General features: G+C 31.3%; 1 protein-coding gene across 1 annotated transcript in view; it reads right to left on the bottom strand.

Annotated features, from left to right (window-relative positions):
- Positions 1-24,108, bottom strand: part of COL11A1 (collagen type XI alpha 1 chain) — a 225,766-nt gene that overhangs the window by 34,876 nt on the left and 166,782 nt on the right. The window contains exons 45-54 of the mRNA XM_010356796.2: positions 21,688-21,741; positions 21,070-21,177; positions 16,048-16,101; positions 14,544-14,597; positions 13,336-13,389; positions 8,697-8,750; positions 7,757-7,864; positions 7,405-7,458; positions 6,700-6,753; positions 5,217-5,270 (exon numbers count right to left, since the gene is read on the bottom strand). Of these exons, the coding sequence (XP_010355098.1) occupies positions 5,217-5,270; positions 6,700-6,753; positions 7,405-7,458; positions 7,757-7,864; positions 8,697-8,750; positions 13,336-13,389; positions 14,544-14,597; positions 16,048-16,101; positions 21,070-21,177; positions 21,688-21,741 (648 nt within the window). The remainder of the gene's footprint in view (positions 1-5,216; positions 5,271-6,699; positions 6,754-7,404; positions 7,459-7,756; positions 7,865-8,696; positions 8,751-13,335; positions 13,390-14,543; positions 14,598-16,047; positions 16,102-21,069; positions 21,178-21,687; positions 21,742-24,108) is intronic.

The raw sequence follows: 24,108 nt of genomic DNA on the forward strand, positions 1-24,108 counted from the left end.
GAAGAAAATAGATTATTATGTAAAACAGACAGAAGCAATTAAGCATGCCAGTTTATCCAAACCTAATATAGAAAACAATTTAACATATTGTGTTAAATGGCTTTCAGTTTCAATTTATTGTTGCCATATTTTAAAAGAGAAAACCCTGCATATTATTGCTCGATTGGACTGACCTAAGGTTGATTTTTCTGTTATATCAAAATGAATGTGAATAACTTTGTAAGCAATGCATAGTCACCATCGTTCTCATGTTATTATTGATTCATGAATACAAGGCCTTCTAATTTTTTTTACAAAGTGATGAGAATGGATTAAAATAGCTCATGATCATTCTATAAATTGCAATTTAAAAAGAGAGGATAGAAGAGTGCTAAAATTTTTATGAGGTTAATTTAAAACAATTTATCAAAAATCAAAGGAAACTCAACTAATGTACTTTCTCATAATGCTATAGAGCACATGCTAGAATGACTCAATATTATATTATTTTAGTCTTTCAATATACAAATGCATTACATATACAGCACAGTATCATTAACTTAGAAGCTTCCTACATACCACTTGTAACAATTGCAATCCACTTTTATTCCACAGAAGTAACTACCATCCTAAATTTTTGTTAATCATTGGCTTACATTTCTTTATCATGTTTACCACTTATGTTTAAATGCTAAACTTGTCCTTAACAATGTTGCATATTATATACATGAAATAATGTAATCTATCTTTTCCAGGTAAACATTATATACACATACACACACAAGTCATATGTATAAACACACACATATTTATTCTGCTTAATGTTTAACATTAGATTTTGATATTCATCTATGTTATGCATGCATCTGTAGCGCATTCACTTCTATTGCCATACAAAATTTTAGTTTATGAATATACCTCAATTAACTTATCTTGTCTGTAGTTATTATTAACAAGGATAACAAAACATTATTCCTTGAGTCTTTTGGAGCAAAATGTCATCTAGGATATGTGCTTAGAAATGGAATTACCAGATGACAGAAAAAGTTCATGTTACATTCTATTAGGTAACGTACAACTTTTTGCCTAAAGCAGCAGTACCCAGTAACTCACAACAGCCGTGCATAATAATCTTCACTGTTTTTTGAAAACATTCTTCCCAATACTTGGTTTGTCAAAGTACATTTTTGTTAATTAGTGGATGTGATATACTATCTCAATGTAATTTCTAGTACACACTTTCCTGATTCCTACAAATATTTTCTTTTTTCATGGGGTATTTGTGTCAAATACTTTTTCATGTCATTGGCATATTTTTTCTACTTTTTTTCCTTGCTACTATAATTTGTAAGACATATTTAGATATCCTAACAAATTATTCTATGCATGTTTCCTGTATGTTAGAAATATTTTCTCCTAATCAGGTCTTTTTGTTCCACTGTCTTCTAAGTACTTTGGGTAAATAGGAAATTGTAATAGCAATTTGATACATCAATCTATTCCTTTCTAATTACGCCTGTGTGATCAGAATTTATGACTGGATGTCAAAAATTATTCTCAAATAATTTTTGCTAAAATATTTCAAAGTATACCTTTGACATTTATGATTATAAATCAACTGGAATTGAATTCGGTGAAATAAGCTAGATGAGGTATATTTAATCTTTTTCCATATAGAAACTCACTTCTCGCAGCAGAATTTTTTCAATAGCCTAGCCACTTTCCATTGATGTGTAATGTCCAGTTACAAATAAGGTTTACATATACCCATGGGTCTTTTCTGGCCATTTTCTTCAATGGACCATTGCCTATACATCTATATTAAAAAACAAGCATAACTTTGCAAATAAATTATCTTAGGGTCTTATTTTCTACCCACCTCATCAATCCACTTAACCATAATTTTATTTTTTTAAGGATTGTTTTATTCCTTTTAATCAGGGGAATTAACCAGGTTGTCTAGTTAGAAATATTGGCAGGAATGAGAATAACATAATTTTTCTATTTTGTAATTGTATTTGATATTTATGTCTAAAGAAAAATTTACCAATTGCTTATAATTTCAGAATATCATGTAATCTTTAGTGCTAGATGAGAAAATAATTATTGATTATTGCTATAATTTGGATATTTCTCCCCTCGCAATCCTCATGTTGAAATTTGATTCCAAATCTTGGTGGTAGAACCCAATGGGAGGTGTCTGAGTCATGGGGATGGATTTCTTATGAATAGATTAATACCTTTCCTTGATGGGGGTGAGTGGTTTCTCACTGTTAGTTGCTGAGAGAGTTGGCTGTTAAAAAGTGCCTGGCACCTCTGCTGCTCCTTCTTGCTTCCTTTGTCACCTTGTGATCTCAGCACACACCTGCTCTGCTTCTCCTTCCATGAGTGGGAGCAGCCCGAGGCCCTCACCAGAAGCAGATGTTGGCATCATGTTTCCTGGAGAGTCTGCAGAACTGTGAGCCAGATAAACCTCTTTGCTTTATAAATTACCCAGCCTCAAGTATTCTTTTATAGCAACACTAAATGTACTAAGAAAGGATGCTTCATGTTCTTAAAGCAACAAGTAACTAAATATGTTTGTACATTTCCATTAATATACTACTATATTTTTATTATAACTGATTATTTCTAATATATGAAAATGCATCCTTCATTATAAGAGACAGGAATTAAGAATCAGCAATTAACTCATGTTTTAAAATTATATCTCATTTAACTAGAAATTGCGAGGTCCAACTTAGATGTAAATGAATAAGAACATAAGTACATGAACTTTCTCTTACTTAAAACTACTTCAGTGTTGTAGAACAAATGTATAATCTAAACCTCTGAATATGTACTGACTTTTCTATGATATTTTCTCAATATTAGAATTGGGGGGAGGTCTTCCTAGAAGTTTGACTTATTCACTAAAATTATAATTGTCGATCATTACCCATTCCAAAGTAATAAACACAAATATATTTTAAAAACATGTTATAATAAAGAATAAAAATTTGTTGCATTATATTATCATGATTTTAAAATTAGTAAATATGAATGAAAATATCTGAAAGTTTATAATATCAATAATGTCAACATTGTTATATTAAAATACTTTCATACAACAGCTTAATAGTTTTAACATATAATATTTTTATGTAATAGTTTTAGATTTATGTATAAGTTTTGGGTCATATTATTATACTAAAAGGGGGCATGAGACTTACTGGTTCACACATATATGTCTCTCTTTTATGTTTCCATTAATACTCTTTAATAAGTTATTTTATCATTTACTTAAAACATTTTTCAAAAATATTCAGCTGTTTTCAAAATAAATAATTCATGTGACCCACCACTGAATGGCTAAAGAAAGGAATTCATTCTAAAACTCTGTTACCATATTAAGAGAATTCATCTCAAATATCCAATGGTAATTAGTTAAATTTATAAAAAAAAATAAATAATCTTTTGACATATTTTAAAATGAAACTAGACTAGATAGCACTTGCTAAGAGTTTGACTTGAGTAATGAAATGAGCTGAGAAGCTGTCTATATATAACAGAATATTCAAAATCAATCTTGATACAGTCTCTCCTTTTCTACTTGCTGCTACATTTTGAAGCAAGGTTTAATTTCCTCTGTATCAAAAGCATCACGCTTTATACGTATGACGATTATCCTTGTGCTAAGAAGTTTTTAGTAACTATGCCATAACTCAGAGCTAACACAGCAACAGTTATGAGGTGAATATATTTTTTTTATTGTGTTACGTGAGTTATCTTATGTTCAACCCAACCCTAGTGTGGGTGTTAGGTCCCCTGAGAAACAGAGAATACACAATTTGCCAAACGTAATACAGATAGTAACTGGTGAAGCTTGGTTGAAAGCCAGCTATTATGACTGCATTGTTCTACCAACCACATTATATAGCATCCCACCATCTGAGGCCAGAAGAAAGAAGAAAAAAATGATTTACTGTTGTTTCAAGAAGTATTTCAATACATTCTCAAGGATATTTTATATAATTATTCTTCCAAAAAGTCTGAAATAGTATAATAGACAGCTATGCATCACAGTTTTATGAGCAGCTGGACTTAAAGCAGAAAGACGCAATGGATATCAAAAAATCATGCAACACTTTCTAATTACTTTCTAAGAATAACATCCCCATGGTTGTTTGAGGGATATATCTATTTATACTGAGACCGTGCTTTGGGGTTGCAGACACAATAATAATAAGAGAAAATGTAAAAAAAAAAAAAAAACGTACTTGGACAATGAAGAGTAAATTGTTTTCAGAGATAAGTTTTATTGTAAATTAAGTATATTTTCTGCAAAAAGAAATGTTTGTAAATATTGATTCAAATTTGTATTGCTGAGAGACAAAAGTAAAATCCATTCACATTCTATGTTTACTGTGAGGATATTCAGTGTCAAAAATTCCCATAAACTAAAGATACCATTAGAAAACAGCAGTGGCACTAATTGCCCTGCTGTAATCCAGTAACTTTGGATTACTGAAGAGGGAATCAGCCTGATAAATATATTTTGATGTTTATCACATATTTTACTTATGTGCCGGTTTGAAAATAGACTGAAGGAGATACAGAAGAACACTCTAAAGTGAAACAGCTGCTGCAAGAGGCAGGTCTGCAGAGATTGCTTTATTATGAAAAGAATGCATCAGTGAGAAAAGGACAGGAAAGTAAATCTCCTAGGGTATACTATGGCCAATAATTTCAGCAATATCTACTTATCTATATTATGCTATAGGACATCATTAAAATACTGTTTCCGAGTCAGAGAAGTTTGACAATGTAAAGCAATTTAACATTATATACTGATTCCTGAGCTCATTCCATTGATGCATTCAGGTTTTTACAATGTTTTAAGCTAGCCACTGGACTTTTGACAGCTCATCTCCATATATTACAACAGGAGTTAATGTTCAGGATACCACCAAAGTCTTTTATAACAATTTACTACATTTGTACAAAGGGGAGATCTAAGCATAGAGGAGTAGAAAACTCCTTAAGTAGAAGTTGTTTGTCTTATTTTTATTGTGACAGTGAAATAGTTAGAATATGTTATATTTTAGTTATTATTTGGCACATTTACAAATTGTTTTTAGGATTTATGATATTTCTCATTATTCTTATAACATGCTGCCTGCAGCTTGCATATTGTATAAATTTATACATAGTGACTAATGAACATATGTTTTAAATAAAGAATTAAAGAAACTTACTCTTTTTCCAGGAGGACCTGGTGGGCCAGCCTCACCAGATGGACCAGGAGGACCCTATAAAATGTGAAAAAATACCTTTAAAAAAATTGGATATTATTTTGTGGCCTATATAAAATTTCAAAATCTGGATGGAAACCCACCCTCTTTCTTCATTTCCAGATGTCAATATTTCCTGGAAAATCTCGGCCCTATTTCAGATACCTAAACTTCCTCAGATATTTATACTTAGACCTGGTAAATTTATATGGTAAAATGATTTATAGTTAGAACAAAATGAATCAAACTCTTTTTATGTAAAACTGTGTCCTATTAAAAAGTGCTAATTTATATCTGGCAGGCATTAAATAGGCATGCTAATTAATATAATCATATGGTTAATAATTCTGCTCATATCACATAAACATGTGAAATCATAATACTATTACTTCTAAATTTCTTTTTGTACAACGCTAACATTCTATGCCAAGGTGTATATATCGTGTTGATATGGTTTGGCTGTGTCCCCAAATGTCCCCAAGATGTTCTCATCTTGAATTGTAGTTCCTATAATCCCCATGTATCGTGAGAGGGACCCAGTGGGAGGCAATTGAGTGATGGGGGTGGTTACTCAAATGGTGTTCTTGTGATAGTGAGTGAGTTCTCACAAGATCTGATGGTTTAATAAGTGGCTTTTCATCCTTCACTTGGCACTCCTCTCTCCTACTGCCTTGTGAAGAAGGACATGCTTGCTTCACCTTCCACCATATTGTAAGTTTCCTGAGGCCTTCCCAGCCATGCAGAATTGTGAGTCAATTAAACCTCTTTCCTTTATAAATTACCCATTCTTGTGTACTTCACAGAAGCATGAGAATGGACTAATACACAGGCTGACATATGATCCACAGGTCTTATCTATGCAGAATAAGTCTGTATCTGTGATAGCAAACCATCTAGTAGGAATGGCCCCAGAGACAACATTGTGTTGAGGGACCATTGTCTTTGATTCCTAAAGTGAGTGACCTCCCTTACTTTCTCCCTAAATAACTACGTGTGTCCAAAGTACACACCTGTATCATTCATAGGTTTTTTTCAAAAGGCCTATACTATGTTGAGAGTTCATTTAGGTTCACAATTAAAATAATTCATGTTAATGATGGGATAATAACTTTTGCTAATGATGAGATAACTTTTCTTTTAGTATTATTGTGTTTTTAATTTTTTAACACAATGAATAGATAACTGAATTTGATATAGTGTGACAACATCATTAGTATGATATGATTACACTTTTCATTATAAAGACTGTTTATTAATTTATATCAAATAAGAAACAATCCATGTAAGACTGACTTTTAATTGGAATTCAACAATTTTTTTGATAATTCTTTCAGAAAAGTGCATATACATAGAGCTATGTTTTTCAAAGGCTGATTACTTCTGATTATCTCATTAAAATGCCTTGAGACTATATAAAGACTTAAAAAAAAATAGTGCATTTACTCACCGGTTGGCCAGGATCTCCATCTTCACCCTTGTCACCACCAACACCATCTTGACCCTATAAGAGGAAATAAAATACGAAGCAAGATATATTTCAGTATCAATAAACCACACTACTTATTAGGAAAAAGGTATGTTAGGCCATCTCTTGAGAAAAAATATCAGATGGACAAGAAAAATCACTATATTCTTTTACCCTTTTTAAAAAAGATAGTGGTACCTCTCACTCTTCCCACAAAATTTTGTAAAACTGCTACTATTCATATATCAAATTTAAAATCCAGCACGCTCTTTATATAAGGAAGAAAGAAGATGTCATTAGTATACAATGCCAGTGAATTCTTTCACCATGAACAAACATGGTATAGTTTTAAATAGGATTTGCATTATAGAAGAGAAACAGAAAAGCAAAGATCCTGTAACTTTGAAATAATGATACAACTCAGATAATTTGTTTTTACAACCCATCAAAGACCAGGAACCTAATCTAACTGTTGCACCTACATTGCATGAAGAGCTTAATCACTCAATGTTGGTGAAATAGTCTCCAACTATATGAATTTTCCTGCATTTGCAATTACTTTTTATGTTTTCTTTTTCTTTCTGTTTTTGGGAGTTCCCTTGGTAATTAGATTTTTTCTTTATTAACAATACAGAAACTAGAAACATTCTCACCAAAATAATTTCTTAATTTTTCCCTGATACTTACTGCAGGGCCAGGTTCCCCAGGAGGACCAGGATCTCCAGGAAAACCAACAGGGCCCTAGAATGATGTTTTGAAAGAAAAAGAAATAAATGAAAAATAAATTTTTATAAAGTTATGACATTCTGGAGGTTAAGAGGTTAAAATCATGGCAAAACCTGCTGAGAATATTTCTCTTCTCCTGCCAAAAAATTTCTAAAGAATTAATTCAATTGAGAATGCTTATGAATATATGAAATGATGAAAAGTCAGATTTACCAACTATGGTCTAGAGCCTCAGGATTTCTAACCTTTCTAAGAAAAGCTCCAAGGTGAGTTTGGTATAAATGCCACATTAGAGGGGACTAAACTCACTTACCGGGTTACCTTTAGGGCCATCATCACCTGGTGGCCCCTTGGCACCAGGAGGTCCAGCAGCTCCAGGTGGACCAGCTTCCCCTTTCTCTCCTCTTTCTCCTTTGGGACCCTACTCCATGTTTTTTTTTTTTTTTTTTAAATAGAAGGAAAGAAGAGTTATCTTACAAGTTTTGCATAAAAGTTTATTAATCTTAGCACACTGGGCCAGAAAATTTTCTTTCTTTCTTTTTTTTTAAGACAGAGTCTCGCTTTGTCACCAGGTTGGAGTGTAGTGGCACAATCTCAGCTCACTGCAACCTCTGCCTTCCGGGTTCAAGAGATTCTCCTGCCTCAGCGTCCCTAGTAGCTGGGACTATAGGCATGTGCTACCATGCCCAGCTAATTTTTGTACTTTTTAGTAGAGACGGGGTTTCACCATGTTGGGCCAGGCAATTTCTGCTGTGGAGATCTGTTCTCTGCCCTTTAAGAAGTCCAATGGTATCCCCGGCCTTTACTAAATGGATACCAACCCTCCACGTTTGAAGACCAAAAGTGTCTCCAGATATTGTCAAATATTTCCTGGTGGGCAAATTTACTCCCGGTTTAAACTAATTAGAATAATATAGTCCTAATACGATTGATACATGTTTATTTAAGGCAGCAGGACTTTTTTGCTTATTCCTTTTATGGACAGTTCATCAAAGGGAATGCATACAGTAAACAGCCCATAATGTTCTAACTTCAGCAAATATGATCTTTTTTCAATTTGTTTATGAATCCACATATGCAGAGGATATCCAAAGTTATTAAACAAGGCTTTCTATTTGTGATTATTCCTAATGGGTTGGAAAGGGAAAGTAAAAAGTTGAATCACAGCTAAGAGTTAAGTTACATGTTTGTAATGCTGTAAAAGAAATTCTCAAACCAAAAATACACTATGTTAACAATAACACAGTACTTACGCCTACGCCTGCTTCACCAGGAGGCCCTGGGTTCCCTGCTTCTCCAGGTTCACCCTATATAGAGAAGATCAAATTAGTATTAGAATACAGAGATGATATTCTACATTTGTAAAATTCAAATGTTATCATATCATTTTAGATTAGCCTTTTTATATATTATTTAAAAGGCATTGAAAAACTTTAATAACAAAAATAACTTTTTCTATTAGTGACTCCAATGCTTTTATTTCTCAGGTAAGTAGACAGAAATACTGTAGGCTTAATGCTATAGTTCTCACTGGTTAGTTAATAGTCAGCATATTAATCCAGATTACCACAAAACCATCACCAGACATGCGTGTTTCCTAAAATATTATGTATTTGCACTGTGTCAATATTCAAATTACAAATAAGTTTATTGAGTGAACAACTTCAAATTGTTTGCTAAAATATAAATTTATTTCTCTTAACTACAACAAATTAACAGATGACTTGCTGGTACATATGTTGATATTTTATAGGATTTGTTTAGTAGGAATCTAAAGAGCTTAGAGGAAAGACAATAATTATAATATATGTAAAGTTTCTTAGACATTAATTAAAACTGCTCCATTTGAGTATACACACAAATGTGATAGCCTTTATTATCTCCCTGTTTAGATATGAATGGCTTTTTTTCTAGCCCAGTGGATTAATAAATACATCTCTTTAACTAGTAGGTTTTACCTATGAAAGTCTGTTGCTAATGCCTCATACTTCAAAATGCACAAAAAATATAACGTCTTGTTCAAGTAATCAGTTAAGTAAAACAGTACATTCATTTACCATGTTTCCACTCAAAATCAGTCACACTAGTGGTCTCAGCAATTGTGAAGTGGTAATTGTTCTTTTAAACTGAAAAAGAAGTGAGGCCTATATTTCCCTTACTTTTTAACTCTAATATTTCCAATATTCCTGACACAAGTCCACTGCTCTTAAGTAAATGTGTCATATTACCTACAAACACAATTTCAGGGCAGAGACTATTTTTGTGTACATAGTTTCTTACTCTGAGAACATACACATATTTTAAATTCTTAAATTGCCCACTTAATGGTGGAGATATCAACTACTTTTCAAGAGTCTATTATTAGTAGTGTGATGTGTACATTACTTCATCTCTCAAGATGAACAGCAAATACTTCCAGAATTTTTGGATAAATCTTACAAGAAAAATATTGCATTTATATTATTTATAAAGAGAGGTATCATTCATCTATCTCAGTATAATGGAATGATATGTTTAGTGATATTTCCAAGAGCTGATATTCATATCTTAAAAATGAAACAAGTATTTTGGCATTGAAATCAATTGTAAAATGTCCATATTAAAATATTTATTTAGAAATATGATAAATCTATTGAGCATGTACATTGAATATGTCATTTTTCATATAAATAGAAAAAAATCCTAAAATTCACATGAAACCACAAAAAGAGCCTTATTGACAAAGCAATCTTAAGCAAAAAGAACAAAACTGGAGGCATCACACTGCATATTTACAGCAAACTAATCTTTGACAAAGTTGACAAAAACAAAAAGGAAAAGATCCTGTTTTCAATAAATGGTGCTGAGAAATCTGATTTGCCTTAAGGAGAATTAAACTAGACTCCTATCTCTTACCATATACAAAAATCAACTGAAGAAGGATTCAAGAATTTAAACATAAGATCTGAAACTATAAAAATACTAAAAAAAAAAAACATACGCAAAACTCTTCTGGACATTGGTCTAGGCAAATAATTCATGACTTAAGACCTCAAAAACACAGGCAAAAGAAACCCCCAAACTAGACAAATGAGATTTAATTAAACTAAAAACCTTCTGCACAGCAAAAGAAATAACCAAAATGTTTTCTTATGTACCACATTAATTCATGGTAACATCACAGAAAGAACTACAGAAGAAATAGTTGAAATATTTTTAGTAACCCTCTATAAGTTTTGTTGTTCTCTTTTCATTCTTTTCAACTATAAAGTTAAATTTATGGATATTGTGAAAAGATTATTTTCTTTTTATTAAATGAGTGAAATGATATGCAGTGAAAAGATAGGTTTAAATAATCTTAGAATTTAAGTATGTGCTTTCTAATGATAAATGCTTGAGGTGATAAAAAAATTAAAACATTAAAACAATTTAAAAAGTATGAGCTTTTTACTACAAAGTCTCTTTATTTTAAGAATAATATATTAATATTCATTTGTCCAAAATATACGAAAACTACCATTTTGGATGTTAGATCCAAGTGTGCACAATGTAAAATGACAATTAGTTAAAATGAAATTTAAAATTTATCTAAAATGTTTCATTTAAAGTATTTTTAAGGAAGGTGGGACAAAATCACAAATCAATAAACCATGGCAACAAGACTAATATTATATAAATTAAGTCTATGTTTCTAGTATCACAATGCTACAAACTATTCATTCTGAAGAATAATATTTAATATAAGTTTTATGATAGAGCACTGGTATATGAAGGAGATGTTAGGTTATGAAGTCGTCATTACTTATTGTGTAACCATTTACCTCATTACATAACACACGTGTTTAGGTACATATCTTTTTAGAAAAAACAACAAATTACTCTGTATGTACAAAGTTATAAAATATGTATAAACCTTAAGAAAATATCCTGACATATTTCCAAGTATTGATAAAATTATTGAAGTGCAAAAGCTACTTATAGCAATTATACAGTACATAAAGAACAGGTTAAATATATTTAAACAAAATGCAACATGACTAAAATATGCTTTTTTTATTCTTCATTGCCAGTGACTGAAAATAAATTTTTCAATATAGAAATGGGTATACATTCAGCCAGAATCAAAGCTGATGTTAGAAATTTATAATCTATTAGAAATTATATTATCCTTGATTAAAAAATAACAACAACAAAAAAACGAAGGTTAGAATTCTACCTCTATCCTGTTCTCTGTCACATAAAAAAATGCAAAAGAAAGGAGCAAAATTAAAACCGTGTTTTTTATTGTAACACATTTTGACTCGGATTGATTCAAAATGATTCAGATTGACTGAATTATTCTCATAAGAGTCAAACTTGGCAAAGTGTTACTATAATATACATAGGCTTTAAATTAAATGGAAACAATGTGGAAGGAAGTTTCTCAGAACTCTAAACATCTGGCATTCATGCCTATTTTCAAGAGTATCACTGAAATAATGACAGCTTTCCCTCTGCATTCAAAATCTTCAGGAAAGAAGCCAATAAAAGCTAGTAATCCTAGAGACTAGCTCCCACAACAATTGAGTCAGCATTAGAGCCGAAAGGAGATGATGCAAAGAGAAGAGGAAAAGGTGTGTGCCTTGGGGTCTTTTGTCTACCGTGATGATATCCTCAGAGACCAGTGCTCTCCCATAGGAGTCTCAGCACCATGAAAAATGTTTTCTAGGACAACTGAATGGAATAAAAAATGTGTTTTCAATTTCAACACCAACTACTGGAACAGTTTCAACACATAACTTTAAATTTAAGAATATATATTTAAAAAGGCTGTCAATCAAAGAATGCAGGAAGAATTAGATAACGAGTTAAAAATTCTCTTAATCAAATAACATTGATTATAATTAAAATACTAGACTACAAGCATGGAGCTGAAGTAAATATCAAGATACAGTAACATAATCTAATCATATTATATTGTTTTCTGAGAATTAAATGCTTTAATTAAAAGAAATCAATTTAAGTATAATATAAAATATATGAAAAAACTTGAGACCAAGGAAGGGAATCATTTTTAAGAACAGGGTAAGTCTATACTACGGATATCCTTTAATAATTAGCAATCAAGGAAATTTTTAGTGTTTTCACTGCATAATATGTGATGTTATAAATATAATTCTTCCCTTTCTGAAAATGGGTAGTTTATTTTTTAAAACAAGAAAATATCAATAATTTTCTTGAAAATTCTATTAAGAAGTGAGCATGAATGCTTAAACAAGAAATCAATGGATCATTTTGACATTTTTGTAAAAGGAAGAGCAGATTTTTTAAACAAAATCATGTTCACAAGAAAAAAAAAAAAAGCTATTCTGAGCCCAGATATTGTGCTCATGCCAACTATTTTGAAAAGTGACAAAGATAGGTCTGAGTATTAGTAATGAAAATATAACTCAAAATGTAGCAAAATGAATGATTAATTCCTTTGTGGCTTGAAGGATTCCTTTTTCCCTTTAAGTCAGTTACATCAACCAGTCTCTTCTATTTTGAGTACTGAGTATGACTAGACATTCGTGGACTGCAATGTATCCAAGCTTAGTCACCTTCTAAGGAAAAACTTTGATGAAATTACAGGAATCCTCTAGGGCTCAGCTTTCTCAGCTTATAAATGTGGATAATAATGACACCATAATTATGAGGCTCCTGCTTAGATTAAAGAAAATAATATCTGCACTCATTCAATATAATAACTGGCAATCAAAACATATTTCAAAATCATGTTAACTTTAATTTTTGAAACTACTAGATGACATGTGAATCATATAACTATGTAAAAGGCTTAGAAACACTCATACTAGAAGCACTTAAACTACTACCCAGTATTATTAAAGTTCTTAATTCATGTTGTTTCAAACTGTGTGTCACTAATATATTTACCTTTTCTCCAACACCACCAACTGAACCTACAGATCCTGGGGGTCCTTGTGGTCCCTGCAGTGTAGAAAAAGGAATGCAATTATCCATATTCTTATTAAAATAATGCATTTGTAAATATGTATCTAGTTGTTCTCAAAAAAGAGAGAAATAGATGCATGAGTATTCTTAGTCATTTAAAGAATGAGACTAAATGATACTTAATAGAGTTGTCAAATGTGCTGGATAGCAAATAATTTAATATATTACACTGATTTTCAAATTCACTATAATTTTGAAGATAAAGCAGGAGACTTTCACACTCTGGTTCATTCCTGAAACATAGTTTCAATCTCTTTGCCAACAGAATAGTTAGATTGGTTTTAGGCAGTGATTTTGTAGTAAATCAAAATTATGACCCTGGTTAAGAATTACATAATCCAGGCAAGAAACAAACCCCTTATAACATCTTTTAGCTTTTAATTACCTAAGGAGAATTAAAATCTACAAACTCTTTTAGCTCCTCCATTTCTAGTCTATTTTTTTCTCAGTTCTGGCCTGCCAGAATTTAAAGCAGGTATTAAAGAAGAATGAAGAAAATGAAGACCAGAGACATGAAGAAAACATAGACTTCATTGTGAAAAGTTGGCCAGAAGGAAAAATACTGTCAAAGCCATAGATCCGTAAATGGTAACAGTAAGATAAATATGGCATTATATTTCAAAATCTTATAACACTAAAATAATTTTTAAGCTTGGAGAATATCATCTTTATATAATTAAAACATTTTATGTGATAAAGGGTGCACCTATCATGCACATATTGCTGTAACATTATATAGACTGAAAATACAAAATGCAAAGCTTTTAGATGAAAGCCATTGTTAACAAGGGCATAAGAGTTATCATATGCAAGGCACAGTCTAAGTATGTTGGTTTGAATGATGTGGTAATTATAATATACACAACATTATAACATTTCTCAGTCACAGTAAATATATATTGGATGGAAAATGTGTACCTATGTTATATTTACCATGATTTGGTCACTATAAATTCCATTTATTTTGTTATATAATGAAGTGGAGTGAATAGGTGACTCTTGAGTTCTTAACCACTTAATATTAAACAATAGTGTGATTACCTGCATTATAACTCACAGAGAGCATCTGCTATAAAATAACAACACCTATATAATTTCAAAATAATTAACATGTATTTCAGAGTTCTTACGTCAGCTCCATTGGGACCTTGAGGGCCTCTTGGGCCTGGAGGACCAGGTGGACCCTATAAGAGAGAAATATTGAGGTTTACAAAGACCAAATTCAAATGTGTTTCCAACATTTTCATTTTATGACTAAAAAACTAAAAGAAGTTTAAGCCTGTAAAAACTATAGTTAGTGAAGCATATCAGGGTTATAAGTCATCCTTGATGGATACAACATCATGTTAGCAAATGAGCCTTTACACATAGCTATGAGGAAATTAGGATTTCAGGAGAAAAAATGTGATTAGAAAATGGGTCAAGAAAGTCTATTGCTACTGTCTGGTATAATATGTTCACAATATAATTAGATATATTTCATTCTAGAATACATTACAACATAAAGAAAATGTAAAGTGGGAAAAAGAAATGGTGCTTGAGTAGATTTAGAATTCATTAACTCAATAGAAGTCTTTTTTGTGGATACGTATTTTTAGCTTTTTCTATGTCAACTCTTAGGTTCTATACGCTAGAATTAGAAATAAGAATAATTATTTAATTTGATAAAACAAAGATTCTCTCTCCTGACAGTGCAGTAAAATTAACTTGGAACACTTTACATAAAATACTGATGACAGAATCTCCTACCTCAAGGTTGTGATTGAAATAGTCTATAGCAAGTGTTTTTCGCCGTACATTAGTACATTTCACAGAACATTAGTGTTTTTAAAAGATCTCAGTTTATTCTAATGCCATGGTTGAAAAGCTTTTCTGTTATTATCTATTACTATGTAATCAGGAAGAATATATCAATGATTCACAGAACCATGGTAACCATATCTGGAAAGTATCTGATACTGCTTGGAACTATTAACCAGTTATTTGAATCAGCAAAGTTTTCTATGCATTTCTTATATCTAATTTTATTAATGATAATACGGATCATTTCAAAGAATATAATAGATTTGAGTGTAATTCCTAAGGAGAATAAAACCTAACAGACAAGTGTTAAAATTTGAAAATGTGTATTCTGAAGGAAGTGAAAATTGGGGGCAATGTTGAAGGAAAGGGACACTTAAGACATGCAGTCATCACATTTCATTATGGATTTCAATTACCTTTGCTAATTATTTTCTTATCTAAGGTAGAGCTAAATAAATAATTATGTGCATTTCAAATTCTCAGTTCAGGTCTTAGAGAGCCAGAATCAATAAATGCAAATAATTATAAGTCATAGCATTCTAATTAAGACATAATTCCTTATTAAATTAAGAATTTGTTTCAAAGTACAGTTATTTTTTGATTCTGTGTAAATTGCTAATTATCTAAATCTTGAGTGAATATTACCTATTCTTTACCTGCTCCAAATAAAAATCCTGAGCTACAGACTAAGAAATAACTAAAGCATGGCAGTTGCTTATATACACCTCAATACTATATACATAGTAATGAAAAAACACATAATAATTTACAAACCAGTGACTGCCATACATATGACACATACCCATCAAACACCAAAAAATAAAAACTTACCATGGGACCAACATCCCCATTTTCACCTTTTTCACCAGGTGGGCCTGGCAGACCCTAAGAAAATATAATAGAAAAATAATAAAAATCACTCATGTATTTAAAAAGACACGTTTGATCAATTTCTAAGATAAAATCAACTATAAAGTTCAATAAGTACATGGAAATGAAGATTCAGATACTAACATTTGTTAAAACACCTACTATACAAGTGTTGACCACATGTAATAAAATCTTACACCTACATTTACAAATAACATTTATTTTTTGTATAATATTATATTGTTTATTTTTAGTTACAATAAAGATATACTTTGATCTGGGAATTTATGAATGCCCAACCATTTGCTCAGTCCTGTACAAATAATACACAGAACTTCCCTGGTACAGATTTCTGGAAACTCTTGGCCCAAAACATTTTAGAACATGAGGTTTTTATAGTTAGGTACCAGTTTGGTAAAATAAATATTCCAATATATTTCAAAGGTTATAAATATCTTCTGAATTCTTGAAACTGTTAATTCAATTTCTGCATCTCACAAATCATTGAGCTCATGAAACCTACTATATTATACTTTTAAAAACTCTTTCGGGTCAGGAGCGGTGGCTCACGCCTGTAATCTCAGCACGTTGGGAGGCTGAGGCGGGGGGATCACAAGATCAGGAGATTGAGACCATCCTGGCTAACACCAGTGAAACCCCATCTCGACTAAAAATACAGAAAAAAAAAAAAAAAAAATTAGCCCGGCGTAGTGTCAGGCACCTGTAGTCCCAGCTACTAGGGAGGATGAGACAGGAGAATGCTGTGAACCCGGGAGGCAGACCTTGCAGTGAGCCGAGATCGTGCCACTGCACTCCAGCCTGGGCGACAGAAAAAAAAAAAAAAAAAAAAAAAAAAAAATCTTTCAAATCTATTTCCATTGTATTCAATTGCACTGTAACTGCTATTTAGGAGAAGCTCTGTGTTATGGTATAAAGGAAGACAGAAAGATTGCACTCAAATTTCTATTTCTTTATGGAAAAATCTATTTCTTCATGGAAAAATTATTCTACTTCTTGACTACTTATTTGATCTTCCCAAGAATTATTCTATGAAGATTATTTTTATTTCCTCTTTCATGTCACAACAATACTTGGTACGTACATCAATTTTACATTTATAAACTTTCTTATGTCACTTCCGTGTATATTTACAGTCATGAACTACTTTGGGGCATGCATTCCTCAGTGATCTTTTAGGTGTCAACTGTTTAGGAACTAGCAGAGGAGCAATCAAAAATTAAAATGTTTGTTGAATGAATGAATTCTAAGAAAATAAACTAACAAGGATAGCTACATTCAATAAAATATTTCTTGCTAACAGTAGCTATGATAGTAAAAATCCTGTCATTCCAGAAGTTTAATCTTAGAAAAAAGAACTAAAGAAATTTAATTATATAAAGTAGTGGAATGTTATGTGATTATTAATGTGATACTAATACTCTAAACATGAATAATATATAAAATAAATAAAAAATAAAAATGAATATGCATGGTATAACTTTTACTGTAAAATATGTATCTAGAATAGGCATGCTAATTATCAGACAGAAATAGCAAACATAGTAATCATTTCTAATATTGTAGGATTATGGATTTTTTCATTTTTTAATGTTTTCAGAGTAAAATTATATATTAATACATCTCATATATGCAATACATAATTTTTAATGTTTATATAATAATATTTTAGGTGTAATCTATTTTAGACATAAAAATACAAACAATGTAAAAGTTCTAAATAACTGCTAGTACTTTAGTGACATTACTGACTTCTTGACACTGCACTGCAATTGCTGAATATTATTTGACTGTGAGCCACTGTGAAAAATACATTTTACTTAATGCTCCTTAACCATGCACATATAAAGTAGCTGAAACATGAGTTTCAAAAAGCAATACTTAGCCTTTTGCATAGATGATAGCCTTTGATATTTTCATTCTATTTTATCTTATCCTGTTCTATTTCATTTTTTTAATGTTGGTAATGCACAAAATTGTTTTTATAACCTACTATATATGTACTCCCCAAACTGTTATTATCATCTGATGATTGTTTCTAGAATTATAAGTGAAGTTTCTGGAAGAAAAAGACAGGTAGTATTTCTCAGATCCTATTGACCTAAAAATTACTTGTAGGTGATTGCAAAAAGTTTTAGGTTCTAAGTCAGTCAATTTCAGAAATTCAAATTCTGAATTTGATGAAACACATAAACTTAAATTCTTAAACATGCATGCATATTTTAACACAGTTGAAATAAATATTTCACTTTAACACCATTTTCTTAAATAGCATATACCACAACTTAAACATAATTAAGTTTCCAAAAACACAATAAATTAAAAATTACATTCCTTATTTTCTGTCCAGGTTTTCACACCCTTTCAGGATAGGGCTCATCTAATTTAGTATCCCCAAATTGAAAGGTATGCCAATATTAGTTCACAGTTTTATTTTTATTACAAACCCAGATGTATATTTTCATCTTTTTTATGCATATAATTATTCCAATTAATTCAATAAAAATATTCCAATAGAAAAAAATATTTATTTCTTTTTAATTAAGTTAGATCATAGTTTGTATTGATTAAGACAGAAAATTATCATTATTACAATCAGTGGAGACATAATGAGTCAAAATCTCTTGTTGCATGGAACTAAACACGCTGAAAGGTACTCTAGGGTTAATCAGTTCTCATGAAATGTCCTACCTTTCTCCAAGGAGGTAATTTATGCATAGAGAGTTTCTGTTTTAAGTTCTATCAATTTAAAATCATTGCCACTTAAATGATGAGTCAAAAATGAAGTTCGATCAAGAACGCACACTCTCTCTCCCTCCATATATATGTGTGTGTGTATATCCTTCATATGCAGATGATAGTAAACATCAAATTGAAAAATCAAGACATTTAATCTGAATGTTAGATTATTTTATGTCTATTATAATTGCTAATATCTATTCTGCCATGAAGACTCAATTAAAGGAGGCAGATGCAATTGTGAACGTGTTAGTTACATTAGCATCATCCAATTTCCTGATTTAAAGAAGTAGCTGTGGGAAAATATAATCACAATTGTAATGAATTGATTTCTTGAGTCACCCTCATCAAAAAGCACATTTCTTACTTTGTGGAAACAAAGATGATAATTGTATTGAAATTTTTATAAATATAATCTACAAGACACCTTCTTTAATCATGAGAACTGTTTCTAAATTACGGTTTTATAGGATTCAGACTAATTAGTCAAATGCAAAAAAAGAAAATAAATATCCATTGGCAAGCTAATTTTAATGTCCTGTTGTTTTCAAATATGTGTGCTTCTTACACATATTGATATGTGGTACTTATCACTGTTTATGTATAATTGTCTAACAAGTATAACTGAGTTAAACATGATAAGTACGAAAGTAAAATTTTTTCACTTTCCAAGTTTAAAAAGAATTATTTTGACCTTAAAATAAAATGAGACAATTAAAAAATCTTGTTATCTGATAAACATCCATTGAGTGTTTTAACAGTAATAGTTCATTATACTGTGTTTATAATGTAATTTGTGTAATTATGTATATAATAAGCTATTTAATATCAAAAAACAGTAATTGTATAATTATATTTATAAAAATGAAGATATAAACTGTTTATATAAATTCAATTTACATATACTTTTCTACAACTTCACAAATTTCTAGGTCCAGTGAACTAGATGACTTAATTTACCATTTCTAATACTAATAATATACCATAAGTTATCATCATGTGGTACCTCAATATCATTTAAGACAAAATGTTACAACCTTTGCGTGGATCACTAGGAAGAGATAGAACAAGCAAACGGAAGAAAAAAGCTCAGTGCTTCCAAAGTTCGTAGGAAGCAGTGAACATCACGTGCAAAATAAAAAACAACCTAGAATAGAAGATGTCCACTCTGGAACATTTTGTCTAAGAGTCCAATGGTAAGATATATTTGAACAGAACTCTCTCAGCCTTTAGTGTTCCACAATTTAATACTTCTTTTCCTGGATATACTTCATAAAATTTAAATTATAATTTTAAAATAATAATAATTTATCTTAAATGATCGACTGTTAATTTGTTTACTTTACCTATCATTGTTTAACATGTGCTGTTGGCAGTTGCTATTGGCAGGATCCCATTTCTTTGAGAAATGCTTCTAATTTTTTTTTTTTTTTTTTTTTTTTTTTTTTTTTTTGAGACGGAGTCTCGCTCTGTCGCCCAGGCTGGAGTGCAGTGGCCGGATCTCAGCTCACTGCAAGCTCCGCCTCCCGGATTTAGGCCATTCTCCTGCCTCAGCCTCCCGAGTAGCTGGGACTACAGGCGCCCGCCACCTCGCCCGACTAGTTTTTTTTGTATTTTTTTAGTAGAGATGGGGTTTCACCATGTTAGCCAGGATGGTCTCGATCTCCTGACCTCGTGATCCGCCCGTCTTGGCCTCCCAAAGTGCTGGGATTACAGGCTTGAGCCACCGCGCCCGGCCGCTTCTAATTTTTTTTAACCATCTTGAAAGTAAGAGTCATAGGTCGAATTCTCCAGGGATCCACCCCTGTCTCCCTAGGAATTTGTGTGCCTCCTATTGCTATCAGTCTGAAATACTAACTTACCTTCTTATGAGTCTATGAATGAACCCTTCTAATATCTTACTTTCAAGTAGCAGACTTAGGTAAAGTTGTAGTTCATTTTCCAAACAAAATAGGAGTGAAGAAAGAGGTGTAATAATTAAAGTGGGGCTAAAAATGCTCCAGAATCAGAAACCAGCCCTGATACACGTTCAGGAGAATTAATCATACATGATAACAAGGATTTCAAGTTCAGCTACACGTTTAAATAAAATAATCTTTATGAATAAACATTATTCCCAAGTTCTTACGTAGAAAAAAGAAAAAAAAAATTTGTTTTACATTCACCAGAAAGCCTGGTGAGAAGCAGGTAGAAATGATGGAGTAAACAATGACAGGGGCATCTTACCTGAAGACCTATTGGACCAGGAGGTCCAGGGAAGCCTCTGGCGCCCTCATCACCTTTCTGCCCAAACATCCCCTGCTGTCCTCTAGGACCTGGTTCACCATCACCTCCCTAGAGAAGAGAAAGAAAAATTGTCCCAAACTGGAAAAAAATCATTATTATATGGGTCATTACAAAAAATGTGACCATTTCCAATTTAACCAAAGCAGATGTATTTAAGAATAAATAACCAAGTAAAAAATAGACTAAATTCCCATTATCTGCTCCAATATGTTATTGTTTGTTTTGCTTGCTTGCTTTGCTTCTGGATTATGACTGATTTTGATTTGATCATATATACCAAGAGAAGCAAAAGCTGTCTAATAATGGAAATAATTTTCTGAATTATTACATATTAAGGAATTCTCAACAAACTATTACTTATTTTCAAATGAAGTTACAATATGTTTTGTTCCTAAGAATCAGCTTGGCTAGCTATATTTGATCATTTAAATTCGATTTAATGTGAAACATACGAACTAAACTTATTACCCCAAAAAATTGACTGGTTATGGGACAGTATATAAATTTAACCAGGGAGCTGTAAGGATTTAGATTTATGGAACAATTTGGAATACTTACAGCAATTCCAGGGGCACCAACTGGTCCTTGAAGACCTGGGGGACCAGGAGGACCCTGTAGTGAGATAAAAACAAGTAATTTATAAAGTCAAGCCAGAAAAGCCTCAGCTATATGAAACAGAACATTTAGCCTACCAAGATCAAACATTTCTGCACTCCTTTGGAAAAAAAGAAGCATCACATAGAACCCTTTTGCATTTAGTGCAATCATTATTTATTTTACTTCTTGATACTCAAACTTTCACATTTGAAATCAATTTTAAGTTGACATATATTGAAAGCACCCTTATCTGTAATCTTCAAGATAGATTTCTATGCTAACAGAGATAAAGTTGTAAGATTCACATTTGAAAATTTTCAAAGTATCAGATTTCTTTAATGAGATAAATATGATTAGGAAAGGGCTCATGAAAAATTTGTATACTATCTTCTGAGTGAACATCAGAATTCTGAAGGTTCTATACAGATAGAATGTAGTGATATATGAAAATTTGGAATTTTCACATATGCATACACGTGTAAACTAATTGCTATATATTAAGTACACCAGGACCTCTTACTTGGAGCAGTAATTTTCAAAAGGCATTATGAGTCTTACATGCATAGCTATTTCTTCAGTGTCTCATTTTCTTACATTAGTAACTGGTCAGGCAATATAAAAGGCTCAGGCATTAAAGAAATAAAAGTGTCATTGAACTGTATTGTTCTGTATCAAAACTACTACTTGTGGGGGAACTGTTAAAGCAAGATTCTGAAAATCTGGTTCATGGGCCACTGGGAGTTCTTCATATCCTTTTAGGATTCCGTTAGTTCATAACTCTTCTCATAACAACAGTAAGGCATTATTTGTCCTTTATACCATATAGACTTTTACACTAATGATGTAAAATCTATGGTGAATAAAATTGCTGGTAACTTAGCGCTAATCACGTCGGGAGCTACCATTTGTAAAAGCATTAATTGCGTTTTATCATGATATACTCTCAGTCAACATAAAAATGGCTGTTCCATCCAGGAATGTTATGGATGCAATTGTATTGAAGAGGCTTTGATAGTTATTAATATTATTAAATATTGACCTTGAATATGTGTCTTTTCATATTCCTTTGACAAATTGAAGACATACATAAATTATTTTTGCCTCATACTGAAGTACAGTGTTTGTCTCAAAGAAAAAAAAAACACTTGGATTATAGTTTGAAATGCCGGCAGAACTTTTACATGGAACACTAAATTTTACATGGAGCACTATTTTTACTTGAAAGAGCAGCTGACAGAAAAACTATGATTATTTATAATCACAGTTATAAATAATAAATGTGATTATAAATAATCAGTTATAAATAATAACTGTGATTATAAATAATAAGTATGATTTTGGCAGATGTTATTCAATGTAAAGGAAGCCTTGGATTTCAAAGAAAACAACTGACAGTATTGACTACCAACAACATTTAAACTTTAAAACAAAAATTAGAATTTTGGAAATCTTTCATCTGTCATTGCAGGCTTTACATCTTCCCAATCTGAAAGTATTTTCCTATGATATTGATATTGCATAAAGAATTGTATCAATACTTTGAGGACCATACCCAGGAAACTAATAATTTCCAAATTATCAATGAAGGTTATTACAAAATTATGTATGAAACATAGTCATCAATGTGCAAGATAGAGCCGTGGAATATAAAGCAATAGCACAAAAAGTTCACTGTTTTTGTTTCAAATTCTGTTTTGCAATTGATCTTTAAGAAAAACTACCACTAATAAAATTCCTATGTAAAATCAAAGAATATTCAAAATTACCTGAAAAGTTACTGAAAATGCTCCTCCCTTTTATGACTACATAATTTATATGAGCCTAGATTTTCTTCATGTTTTCAACCAACAAAACATGTCACCACAGGCTGAACTAGATATGAGAATATAGCTTCTTCTATTAAGCTGGACAAAAAAAATGTAACAATGCTACTCTTGGGACTATATATTTTTATTTGGAAAAATATAGCTTTTTTATTAAAAGTGCTTTGGGCTTCTTATTCTTAATTTTAAATAAATCAATCACTAAATATTTTAAATATATCAGTTTTCATTCATATTATAGTAACCCATATAGACAAAAGCTTTTTGGGCTCCTCAGAAACCTTTCAGAGTATGCAAGCGTCCTGAGGAAAAATATTTGAGATTTGCTGGCCCAAATAATGGCCATGCAGTCATTTTAGCATAGCTTTTAAGGAGTAAATAAAACTTTTAAAAATGTGGCTTCTGTCAAGTGTATAAGGTAGTCGAATTAAATCAATAGTATTTATTTATCATTACAAAATCTAAATGGAATCTAAAGAAATTTACTGCTATCATTTGCATATGGTTTGTCCCCACTGAACCTCATGTTGAAATCTAATTCCCATTGTTGAAGGTGGAG

Source organism: Rhinopithecus roxellana, chromosome 8 (genome assembly GCF_007565055.1).
Source record: "Rhinopithecus roxellana isolate Shanxi Qingling chromosome 8, ASM756505v1, whole genome shotgun sequence".
In the NCBI taxonomy this organism is placed as follows: Eukaryota; Metazoa; Chordata; class Mammalia; order Primates; family Cercopithecidae; genus Rhinopithecus; species Rhinopithecus roxellana.